We start from the raw sequence: 12,228 nt of genomic DNA, 5'->3' as shown, positions 1-12,228 counted from the left end.
GAAAACCTCAACAAATTTATGGAGAGCCCTGATCAAGAAGAACAGGTACTACAGTGCAGTTTCAACTCAGTAAGTCCTCAAATCCAGCCACTTCCGCCCCTTCAGACTGAAGAGGCCGCAGTTCTGCCAGTTCAAAAGTCTCCAAAGGCTTGAAATAAATTAAAAGCTTTGCCAAAATTAAACTTTGGTATCGATTTACAGTTGAAGCTAAGCAGTTGAAATTGTTGACAGTTTAGTCCAGCACAGACATACCCAGTCCAGCCCGGATCAGATACTTCTATCCATGCAGAAATGGAATTCCAGCTTTCTTTCTGTCTTTCTAGAGTTGATTGTTTCCTTTCTAGTTTTGTAAAGGACAGTTCTGCGTAAAAACAGTCCATTTTATTATCATTTATTCTGGCCAGAACTACCAATCTTGTACTGAGATAAATTGTGAAGTCATCACCAGTCTGAAGCAGGAAAAGAACTTACTTGGGAAATATTTCTCACCCAAATTCATAATCGCTTGTTTAGAAATCAGTAACTTGGGGCGCAAGTTATTTGTTTCAAAGAAGTCTGCTAGGGTTTTCATTGCTAGCAGTGGCACGCTCACACACTAAAGAAAGCTGACTTTTTGACCAGTCAATGGTTTTCAAGGCAGTGGGGAATTTTACCCTTCCGTCACAGGAGCAAACTTAAAACGGGTGAACAGATTAGTAGTCCACCGAAATGTAGCCAAATAACCCATTGTCTGCTCAACCTATAGGCTTATATAATCATCTTATATTTAATTTGTTTGCTCACTTAAGAGCATCCCCAATGGAGTTGTCAAATGATGTGTATCAAAATTGGATTTGATGGCTGATAACTTTAGACAATGGAACTATGAATGAGCATGGTTTATATTATTTAGTTTTGTTATTCGCTGAGGAGGAGGAGTATTATATTCGGTTGCCTTAAGATCGTCTCCTACATTAATCGAACCCGTGTGCATTTGGAGAGTGGGGGGAAAGTTTAGCCCACTTTTCCACTATAATGTCACCCCATGTGCATGGTTTATATGATTTAATATATACCTTTATTTCTAGAAAAATTATAGAAATTGTAAATAAATATTAAAATAAAATTGGGCATTAGAATATAAGCTAATAACTTTAGCTAACCCACCGTCGAAGAATTCCTAGTTCCGTCCTTGCAACCAGTGTACCACGACTATTTGTTCATTTAGTTGGGACGTCATCTTATCAATTAGGACTGACAATGGAGGATGAAAGAGATTTGCTCAAATTTTCATGTTGGAGATATCAGATTAATCAAGATTTGTCTTTCGACATATAGTAATCAAAGAACTTATAGCTCAAGTGGTTACTTACTCATTAAACCCCCCTTCCCCAGTATCATTTATATTAAGAAATAAAACCATTGCCTTTCGACATACATTACAAGTTACAGCTGCTTATATCATTACCTGAACACATTCATAAACCATTGCCGAAACGAAAGAAACAAATCTGCAGATGCACTCGCTTATGGAATTTACATGGCGGCTGCTTTCCACAAAAGCCAGCAGCCTAATAGGAATTTACATTTCTCACCCTCAAACCCCCACACAAGGAACATAGGGAAAAAATGGAATACAAACTCAAGGTGAAAAAAAAAAAATTTGAGATTAAGGAAAAATGGTATTAAAAAAAAGAAGGCAATCAAACCCATCTAAATTCTCTCTCCTATACCAAGCCTTGCTTCTCTCAATCCTTTATAAGAATAAAAGCCAATGCTAAATAACCAGTACGGCCTTAGCAACCCAAGCTTGAATCTGAAAAAAGATCATTTCATGTACAAATGACTTTCACATCAGCGAGCCAAGTCCTCACTCCCGACGGCTACACTAGACTTGTCTACCATGCGCACATTGTATTGTTCATGCACTCTTGCCCGGTTCTCTGCCCACCAATCTTCTGCTTGTTTCTCACTAAATCGCTTCCGACTGCATTCAACATTGATATAGAGTTGAATACTAGAGTATACAGATTTTATGGTAAATTTATATAATGGATCTAAAAGACTCAATCTCTCAATATTTACACATACACATATATACAGATGGAAATGTTTTTGTGCTAGACGATTTTATGTTGCAAAATATTTCTTGCCTGAAAGTGTAGCCCAAATTCATACGTGCCAGTCTGACGCACGTATGAAAACATTATCCTTGTATATATGCACTCCCATCAAAAAGAAAAATCCAACCACATGCATGCACATATATAGTTATGTAGGTAAGTACAGTATACCTGAAGCGGACTCGCTTGAGATCCTTTGCACCTCCTGGTAGGGAAGTCAGTGTAATATATACACCAGGCTCATCTTGCTCAACCCATTCAGATTCATGACGAGATTCGTTTTCTTTAATTCTGTTCCCGTTTCTAGTTGCTACATCGGGATGGACTTGTTTGTTGTGACCTGAACTGCGGGTACCGGTGGTGCTGGACCCGTTAGAAAGCAACTGGCTATTTGATCCATTGGAGTCTGGTTCTTGGCATGTTACTTGACCATTCAATCGGTCAGTTGAAGCACAAGAAACTTCATTGGAAGGATCTGAACCCAAGGAAGAAGCAAGAGAAGGTGATTTAATATTCCGCACTGCTCCAACAGGCAGCCTTTCAGCCATGTCCTTCAACTGGTCACCATATACGAAATACAAAATGAACCATCAGCAAGACTAGGCCAACCAGAGCATAAGTGAAAATACACAGTATGCTTTATTACAACGGTCTGCCCAATTAATAGATCTCCAGAACTGACTCAGGAAAATTACATCGAACAGTAGATAATTTACAGGCGACAATGAAACATCATCCCATGTGGTTTAACATGTAAAACACATTTGTTATGACGTGAGATAGAACAACTTGAAAAATCTAGCAGAGATACTAACCAAGCCGCCACTACGTGTCAAATGAAAACCATAAATCAAACTGAGGTCCATTTCTTTACTATTTGTGGTAAAAAAAAGAACTCTAGCTAGAATTCAATCATATTTTTATCAAGAACAATTATTTATCAATCTAACTAACAGACTACATTTGACACAATGGTTGGAAAATAACAATTATTTGTCAATCTAACTAACAGGCTACATTTGACACAATGGTTGGTGAATTTCAATAACTATTTTACCAACACATGTAAACATCTATCTTACTTGGGCGGTAAGTGACTGGATCACTTCCTTTGCTGCTTTGCATTTTGCAGTCTCTGCACCTGCAATTGCTATTGCTTCCTTCAGCTGCTTAGTTGTTCTTTCCAGCTCAACCTCTTGTAGTTGGGCTTTTCGAGTAAGACTTTCAACCTAAGAAATAAAAACTAGTCAGACATATTGCACAAAGACAAAACTGAACACACCTAATATGAATGTTGGGGCCTAGATAATGAATATGAAGGGTACGAACAGCACAACACCACTTCTTAGATCAAAGTAGAATCATAAAATCAATTATTTAAGAAAACAGTCATGTTGCTACAAATTCAAAAACTGACATGATTATTTCAATTGCTTAATTTTTCTCTTTCCTTTGTTTTCTCTCTTGCTGTGTTTCTTATCTTATCTAAGAAAACAATCATTTTTCTATTTGAAAAACTAACATGATTGTTTCACTTTCTAACTTTTGCTCTTTCTTTTTCTTATTGTTAATTGCTTAGTCACTTAAGCACAAAAACTCATGCATCATTGTCTGCCTCTAATTTGAAAATAACTAAATTCAAATTCAATTACCTGTTGATGAATTTTTATCCAGAAAAATTATGGCTAGTTGCCATCTTGATTTTTTTGAAATTCTATCGCTTATTAAATTTTATTTGGCACTCATTTGATCAAAAGGCATATTTCATCTTCGCGTCAAGAAACAATTTCTTTTGTTGGGAGGGGAGGGGGATTTTGGTATCTACTATTGCACTGTACATTGTTACTATCATAAATTCAAAAAGTTGGACAGACTTTCTTGTGGTTGCTTGAAATTCTTGCAAGCTAAAATAGCTGACTAATTTACTTCCTAAACCACTTACTTTATGCTTCGCCTTGTACCCTATCAATAAGCACTTGCCTAATCATTCACCAAAGATAGATCATAGGGGGATGCCCTAAAAATCCAGGCCAATCCAACTACAAATACATTAAGTTTAGATGGAACAAGCAAGTCAACCAAAAACCATTTCAGCCTGTTTAAAGTATTTTAAAATCCCTATCAACTCAGACCTGAGAAAATAACTATCGTCATAAAAAATTGGTTTAGGTATCAGTGCGAAATTTGATTTGCATAATGTCAAACCCAAAAGAACATAACTGACCCATGACGGATCTGAAAGAAACTCTTAACCTACGTGGTCCTATGTTAGTCCAAATGTGACAGTCATATAACACATTTACTGTAAACCACAACACCAAACTAACCACTTTATGCTGGAATTGTTGCTACTGATTTGGAGATAAAAGGATGTTTACCAATCTCTTCCTTCTCAAGTAGCCTTTCATACAGTTGAGAGGCATTTACTTGAGAATTTTAAGCATCAGAACAATGATGAAATATTTAAAAGGCATGCTTGCCTATAGTAATCCACATACTCATCAGGACACATTTCAAATACTGGATGTTTTGTATAGCATTTCTATCCAAAATGAAATATGTTAAGTTGAAATTAAGTGGTACAGAGGTCCATAGACAAATGTTTATTTCATGAATAAAAATTGGTGAAAGGAGAAAAAGACAATCAAGTAAACAAGCTCAATTTTCACAAGCAGCCGGCTTACTAGAGTGCTGCGCACCTATTCTCTAGTTGTGCAAAACAAAATGAAAAGTAGGGGGTACCTGTGATCTCAGTTTGATAACCTCCTGGCTAAGGCTTTCATTTGTCCTTTTAGCATCATCTACAACAATCTTTGGTGATGTAAGTCCACCCAGAGTTGGAGTTGGTGTTGTAGAACGAGGTGGGCTGGGGCGCCTCGAAATTGGGGATGTAGCTCGAGAAACAATTCTTGATCCAGGGACAGAAGCTGAGAAAAACTTCTTCGATGACCCAAATACTGGATTAAAAGATTTAGAAATATTGAGAGCTCCCCACTGTGAACCTCCATTTGGAACAGGTGAGACTCGACTGCTGTTAAATTCTAGTTTCTTATTTTTCTTTGAAGAACGGGTTTCCACATGCTTCAGAGATTCCATCGAAGAAAATCTGGCAAGTTGCACACGAGATCTGGAATCCAATTTATCATCTTTATCAAGAAGCTCATTTGATCCCTGATTGATACTTCCTCTTCTGCTCATAGAAGTTTGTGATGAAGTATCAGTTTCAGCAGCTTTTCTCAGTTTATTAAAGCAGTTATCACAGACACGATAAGGTTTGTTGGGGTTTGGTGCCATAGAAGCCTTAAGTGACTTCTTACTGCTGCACGAATGACAAAACACAAGCCCACAGTTATAACAATTATGGCGTTTTCTTTTAAAGTTAAATGGAAGGCGGCAACCCGAACACATTGACTGATCAACTCCTGAAACCCATTTATGAAGGCAGATAGCTGCAGTAAAATTAGCACCACAAGCAATACTTTTGACTTGTTTATCTTTCAGAGCTTCAACCAATGTTGGGGAACTCCGATCATCTATATTCCCATGACCTAAACGACCATTTGCTCCTTTTCCCCAAGTATAAACTTCAGTTCTTGAAGTTAAAACTGCAACATGATAGGCACCACAAGCAATCTCATCCACACGACTCTTTGAGAGCTTTCCCTCAACTCGAGTGGGGAGCTTTCCATCAGCTTGAGGATTTCCTAACTGACCATAAACAGGACTGCCCATTGTGTAGACATGACCAGACGTTGTAAGTGCAACTGTCATACTATGTCCACAAGCAACTCGACAAAAGTTGGGTTCTACAAGAGCAGCAACACAGGTAGGCACAAGTTTTGCTTCCTTGTCACCATGCCCAAGCCTACCCTTATCACCATCTCCCCAAGTGAACAACTTCCCTAAAGAACAGTTACTGGAACTTGAATTCCCAACCATGACTTCTACAACGGCAGCAGTATGCCAAACACCACAAGCTGCTCGCACAGTGCGAAGGCCCTTTAAGTTTTCCACTTCCCGGGGAATTGAAACACTTTTTCGATCTCCATGGCCTAGAACACCAAAAGTACCATCACCAAAAGTAAACAATTGCCCAGCCGAGGTTACAACAGCCGTGTGCCAGGGTCCACAAGATATTGATGAGACATGTATACCCTCCAAAGGTCCATTCACCTTTTTGGGCACCCAGTGACTCACTTCATTTCCATGTCCAAGTAGACCAAAATTGTAAGTTCCATCACCCCATGTGTACAGATCACCAGAAAGGGTAACAGCACAAGTATGGTACTCACCACAAGCAACAAGATCAATGTTCATATTACTAAGTGCATCAATGAGCTTTGGATGCAGAACGTCAACATCAACACCATGCCCAAGCCTGCCTCCAGATTCCTCTCCCCAAGAGAAAATCTCCCCTTGCTTAGTCACTAAAGCAGCATGTCGTCCACCACAGGCGATGTTTTGGACATCAAGTACAACTGCAGATTCTAAGGCTTTGGGCAACAAAGAATCCATTTTTGCACCATTACTACTTCCAATTCTATGAGAACCACCACCCACAACACCATCTCCTGTGCCTTCTCCCCACATGAAAACATCCCCCAAGGCATCACCATCATCATGTCCAGATCCTTGGCTTGATGAGCTAACAGCACTGGATAGACTAACTCTAAAAGCATCCATTGCCATTGCCTTCATCTGCCCATGTACGCTATCTGAGCCACCAGATGACACAGAATGTACTGAACCACTGGCTGAATCTGAAGGGAAGAAACCCTTGGGAGGAACAGCATACAGTATAACATCTGATAGTGCCTTATCCAGACCATTTTTAGGAGGACTTTCATATGGACTATGAAGGCGAAGGTGATCCGCACTATCCTGAATTGAACAAAAGACAAAGGATTTAATTCAATTTTCAGCATAAGTGAAGAAAAGTACACAAGGGAACAAGAAACCATACCTTCTGCAAGCTATCATTACTACCAAATGGAGAATTAAGAGGAGAACTTCTACGCGTGTATGTTCTAGGACTATTGGCTTCGGATGGAATTCCATCACTCCTTGACTCTGTTCTCCATTTTCGATGATGGCTGCGGGATATCAATGCTTTTAAACCACTAAACCATACATCAGCTTCATCTTTATCCTTACAAATCTACAGAAGAAACAGATCACTAAATTTAAGAAAACAATAGTAAAAGATTTCTAATTTGACAATAGAATAGAAGCTATGATATGAAGACCTGGATATAAGTAGAATAAATCTTACCAAATCTAGTGATCTGTCATTATATATTAAAGAAAATGACTGATACTCCTTCTCAAGGCGTGGATACCTTTGAAAGATTGGCTGGAAGAATGGGAGACCATGTTTGATCAGTACAAAACAAAAAAAAATTCTGACTTAACATCCATTATCTTTCTATTTTAAGGAAAACTTAACATCAAGTTACTGCAGATGTATAAACACATGAAGCATCAGGTTTAAATAAAATGCAAACAAAAATCAATCATGGGAAAAAACATATGCAGGCATAATCACTGAGATGCGATTGAGATAATGAGAAAGCACGAGTTTTACATGTATCACAAAATAACAATACTTCAAAAAAAAAATTACAAAGGAACCACCATTGTTAGAACACCAACAAATTTAAGGAGAAAGAGCAAGAAATGGCATATGAGCAGCGAAATTCAAGGCTTCCTACGATCCAGAATGGTATGATCGAGAGACAAAAGATTGAAAAATGAAAAACAGGTAAACTTGTACCTCATTCTTCAAAGTGCAAAGTATGCTTTAATGTAAGCTATAAGCTTCAAGAACAAGGGGAATCACTGGTCAAGCAATTGGTATCAGCACAAATGCATCCTGATTAATGCATTGGTGCACTAAAGGAGCAAGAAGTTGGCAAGTAGGACAACTAACTGGGGCCCATTACACACAGAACTTATCTAAAAAGAGTAGCCTAAATAAGGTGCCAGGCTGAGGTTAAAACAGATGTAACTGATTCTATCCAACTCCAAATCAGCTTATGCAAGGTTTGGACAAAAATAATCGCTAATATGTACTCTAATTCTTGTGAAAACAAAATTTACAAGTAATCGATCAAAATACTAGCAACCTTTTCAGGGTTGCAACCATCTTTCAATCACAAAAATCATCACATTATGTAGCCATGGAACCACATTGTTAATATTCATTAATATATTAACGAACATGTGAAGTACAGATATACAGATATCTTAACAGTGAGACACTTACGGTGCGTTGCCCAGTAATAATTCTAGACACGTGGCTTAGCTTAAGGTGCTTTTCCTCTTTGCCAGAGAACCATATTAGAACTGATTCATCCTGAAAGCAAGAATGCAAAGACGGGTCATGAAACTACTGTATTAAGGAGTGCACAACTTTTAACCACAGTTACATGCCCATGAATAAATATCATATAAGACTGTTGATAATAAAGGGATCCAATGAAAGGGTTGCGGAGGAACCAGCATAGGGGTAGCTAATTACTTTAATACTATCTGATTCAGCCTAATTTATTTGTTGCTGAATAGATGTTAATGTAGTTAAATCTTCCTCTGTTCAAAGATGGCACTAAAGCTACTATAACTTTAATTTTCTCAATTTGTTACTTGGCATTTGAGTTGTCACAAATTACAATACTATTATCTCACATGGATATTGAGTGTTTAGAACTCTGTATGACTACTTTTGGAAACAATGAATACAGCTAAAAGCATTGTTGCATACAGCTAAAACCAACAATGCTTTAGCTGTCAATAAACCTACTTGCAGAAATTTTATTGTTTTTATTATCCAATTCCTTACAATGAGACCCTTTCTGGGTGAGTAAAAGTACTATTGAGGTGCGTAAAGGTTATATGGCTCTGTATTTCTGAGAGATAAATAGAGTTGCGGAAGAAAAGAATACCATAACGCCCACCGATATGCAGAAAGAGGTTTCAACAATGAGAAATAACCTAATTACAGAGCTAGAATCTCTGATCATCAGTTCCTTTGTGCTCTAATGTATAGTTTTGGATTTATCCTTTTAAGGAGATTTTTTTTTTTTTTTTCCAATGCATGGTGTCATGCATACAAGACAGACCACATTATTCCACACTCCGTCTGTTAAGGCTGTCTTTGATTTGGGACAAGGTTGGGCTAAGAACTTAAGATCCCATAATTATGTATGGGTTTGAGGTGGGCTCCTGGGTCCCAAAACCAACCCATTCTCATACCTTTTGGGGGTGTGGGGCAGAGAAGAAATCTAGTTTCAAATGAACTGATTATCAGAAAGGAAAAACATTCAAATGGGGGAGAAAAGGATGCATATGATACTGTTGCAAGGAAAAGAAAAGAACAATATAGATATGAAGAAAGGCAGACACACATACCATATTCCATTAGTAAATCAGGAAATTCAGGACCAAACTTACATTGGAAAGACGGAAGGGACAAAACTTAGGCTTCCCCCTTCTTCCATACTTGAGCAAGTATGCCCCCTTCTTCAGAGCAGTAATAGCCTGTAGTAAAGGACAATCAAGAATCTAAGTTAAGCATATTCAGCACATTTGCATATGGGAAGAAAATACTAAGAAGAAGAACTACAGAGAAGTACAGGAAACGATAAGTAAATTGCATAAGCATTAATCACCTAGCTATATAAAATATGAAGAGCAAATAGATATTTTAAGGAAAAAATGCATAAATATGGAGGAGCAAGAATTCAAAATGAGTTCTAGTATTACGATTCCTTTTAAGACTTCATATTGAGTTTCACCATATTTTAATATTTTCCAGAAACCCATAATCTTATATAGCGTAATAATCATGGGACCAGGTAATGTCATGGTTAGGCCATACTAAATTTAATCGATAGATAATCAAATTGAATTAACTAAAGATGACAGTAACCACTCCAGACAATTCACTCTTTGGGAAGAGTAACATATCGACAAGGGAGGATTCAGATGAGGGAGAACGTTCTGATTCTCCAAATCTAAAAAAATTAATTCGTTTTCATCATCATTCAATTATTGCCCCAGATTATCATCAAAGAAAGATCCTATTCCAGTAAACCCCTTTCTTCTTCATCTGCTTCTTCTTCTTTTCTGTTTTTTGTTTTTGGTTCTTTTATTTTATTTTTTGCTTTGGTATCCCATGGTCACTAACCAGTACCTTTTGAATGGATACAATTATACTGAAACCACTTCAAACATCCTTCATGTTTTCCAAATTATGTGCATCAGCCATCATCATTTGCAAGGAACAAATACTGCTGCTGATCCAGTTTCAGTTCCCTGACCTTCTCATATTTGTATACCACTATATAGAGAAAATTCGTTGTCTGTGATAAAACAGTGAACACCATAGAAAAGATTACAGCAACAGATAGCTGACCAAGACTTACTCAGATTGATGATCAATTTAATTGGTGTTTTGCATTCTTTTATGTACAAGGTAACCGCAACCTCATTGATAGACTCATAAAGTAAACTACAGTCTGTCATTGCTGAGCTTAGAGCAACCAAAACCCCCAATCCATATCTCAAAAGGCAGCAAAATGAAAATACCAATAACATGACCAGAAGAAAAAGAAACCAGGCATTGCCTGATTAGCCAACTGTGAACTATGTTTAAAAACAGGAAACACTGAAACAGATAAACCCAATAGTCAACTGTCTGTCATCCCCATTTGAACAACAACCCAAATATCAATGTCAGCAATTACTCAAGTCCATTACTAAAACTAAATGCGCTCCTACAAATTCCATGAGTTACAGTCGCTACAAATGCCATAAGTTACAATCTCCATCAACAATTTATTTCATGCTAAAAGCAACACAATGCAACTTGATCACATTGAAGAAAACCCGAAACAGCATCATCATCACCACCAAAATAGCATCCCATACCACAAAACAAACCACTCAACTTGAGGTTAATGATATCTTCAAATTCGTTTAAGCAAATTATTATACACTAGGAATTCAACATTTTAGCTAATCCATTAAAACTGCAGATGATCCAACTGAAACCGCAAAAGAATCGAAAACAATTCGTAGAACAATACCTGCTCGATGTCTCTTTCGACCGGCCCGGTCCTGCTAAGATCGGAAGGCATCCTATCAGTCCGCGACATTTCTTCTTCTCCTCAAAAGCCCTAAACAACTCTAAATTCTAAACCCCAATCCGGGACTCATTCACTCTCAAAACCAAACACTGCCATTGAACGATTCTCAACTCAGTCTCCAAGTCGAAGCCCATATCCTCGCTCCCAAACAGCCCCAAATCTCCACCGACACTTACATCTACCATCGTAGCCACTATTCTTCAACTCCAATTTGCTCAGCTTCAGCTGCCGAACTGTACAGAAATCAAAGGCTTGGAGTCTTCGAGTGAAGTCTACAAGCTTCGTCCAGTGTAAATGAAACCAAGAGAGAAATGAGGCGAGAGTTTAGTGTTTCCGAGAATTACGGAATCGGTGACTTGGTGAGTCACAGACTTAAAGACTCGAGTCAGTGTAAGAGAGAATCTAGGTGAAAAAGTGAGGGAAAAGGTGAGAAAATCCAGGTGAGTATGATCTGATTTTGATTATGAGTTGCAGAAGAGAGAGAAACAGCTTTAACTCCAGAGAGAGAGAGAAGAGGGAGGGAGAGAGCGAGAGAGAGATAGAGAGAGAGAGAGGTGGAATTATATTTATTTTTAAATTTTTTTTACATATGAGAAAGTGTAGGAAAATAATAAAAAGATGTTGAGAGCTCGAAATAGAAGGGAAAAAAGGTAGAAGGAGGAGAGGATTATCTCAATTTTCTTTTGACACTTGCTTTTTGGTCTTTCTGTCTCTTCATTCTCTCTGTTTTGTTTGAATAATAAAATAGGACCCAAAAAAATGCCGTTATCTTTTTTTTTTTTCTAGTAAAAAATTATGTCTTTTTAGAGCACCTCCACCTCAAAGGGCAAAGACAAGGACAAGACAAAGGCAAGGCATTATATGAATAGTGGCAGCCTTGCCTTTTTTGGTTCCACCCCAAAGGGCAAATGCAAGGGCAAACACTATTCACTTTAATTTATTTCCTATTTTTTAAATACTTAAATCATTAATTTTGATAA

At 37.7% G+C, this 12,228-nt stretch overlaps 1 protein-coding gene across 1 annotated transcript; it reads right to left on the bottom strand.

The window, feature by feature from the left end:
* Nucleotides 1-1,348: 1,348 nt before the first annotated feature.
* On the bottom strand, nt 1,349-11,902 carry LOC117624406 (PH, RCC1 and FYVE domains-containing protein 1). The gene is made up of 9 exons (XM_034355617.1): nt 11,189-11,902; nt 9,552-9,638; nt 8,368-8,457; nt 7,375-7,455; nt 7,066-7,260; nt 4,845-6,983; nt 3,185-3,331; nt 2,274-2,659; nt 1,349-1,966 (listed from the first exon to the last, which is right to left on the bottom strand). Exons 1-9 carry the CDS (start codon nt 11,255-11,257, stop codon nt 1,834-1,836), a joined length of 3,327 nt encoding a protein of 1,108 aa, XP_034211508.1. The 5' UTR covers nt 11,258-11,902; the 3' UTR covers nt 1,349-1,833.
* Nucleotides 11,903-12,228: the final 326 nt, after the last annotated feature.

Source organism: Prunus dulcis, chromosome 4 (genome assembly GCF_902201215.1).
Source record: "Prunus dulcis chromosome 4, ALMONDv2, whole genome shotgun sequence".
NCBI classification, from domain to species: Eukaryota; Viridiplantae; Streptophyta; class Magnoliopsida; order Rosales; family Rosaceae; genus Prunus; species Prunus dulcis.
This window is presented reverse-complemented; position numbering and strand designations above follow the sequence as displayed.

Excerpts from the sequence above, each read along its gene's own strand:
- LOC117624406 (XM_034355617.1), bottom strand. The coding sequence starts at position 11,257 with ATGTCGCGGACTGATAGGATGCCTTCCGATCTTAGCAGGACCGGGCCG. Across the intron at positions 7,261-7,374 it reads ATGACAGATCACTAGATTTG|ATTTGTAAGGATAAAGATGA; the intron begins GTAAGATTTATT and ends TTTCTTCTGTAG. Across the intron at positions 2,660-3,184 it reads TCCAGTCACTTACCGCCCAA|TTGAAGGACATGGCTGAAAG; the intron begins GTAAGATAGATG and ends TATGGTGACCAG.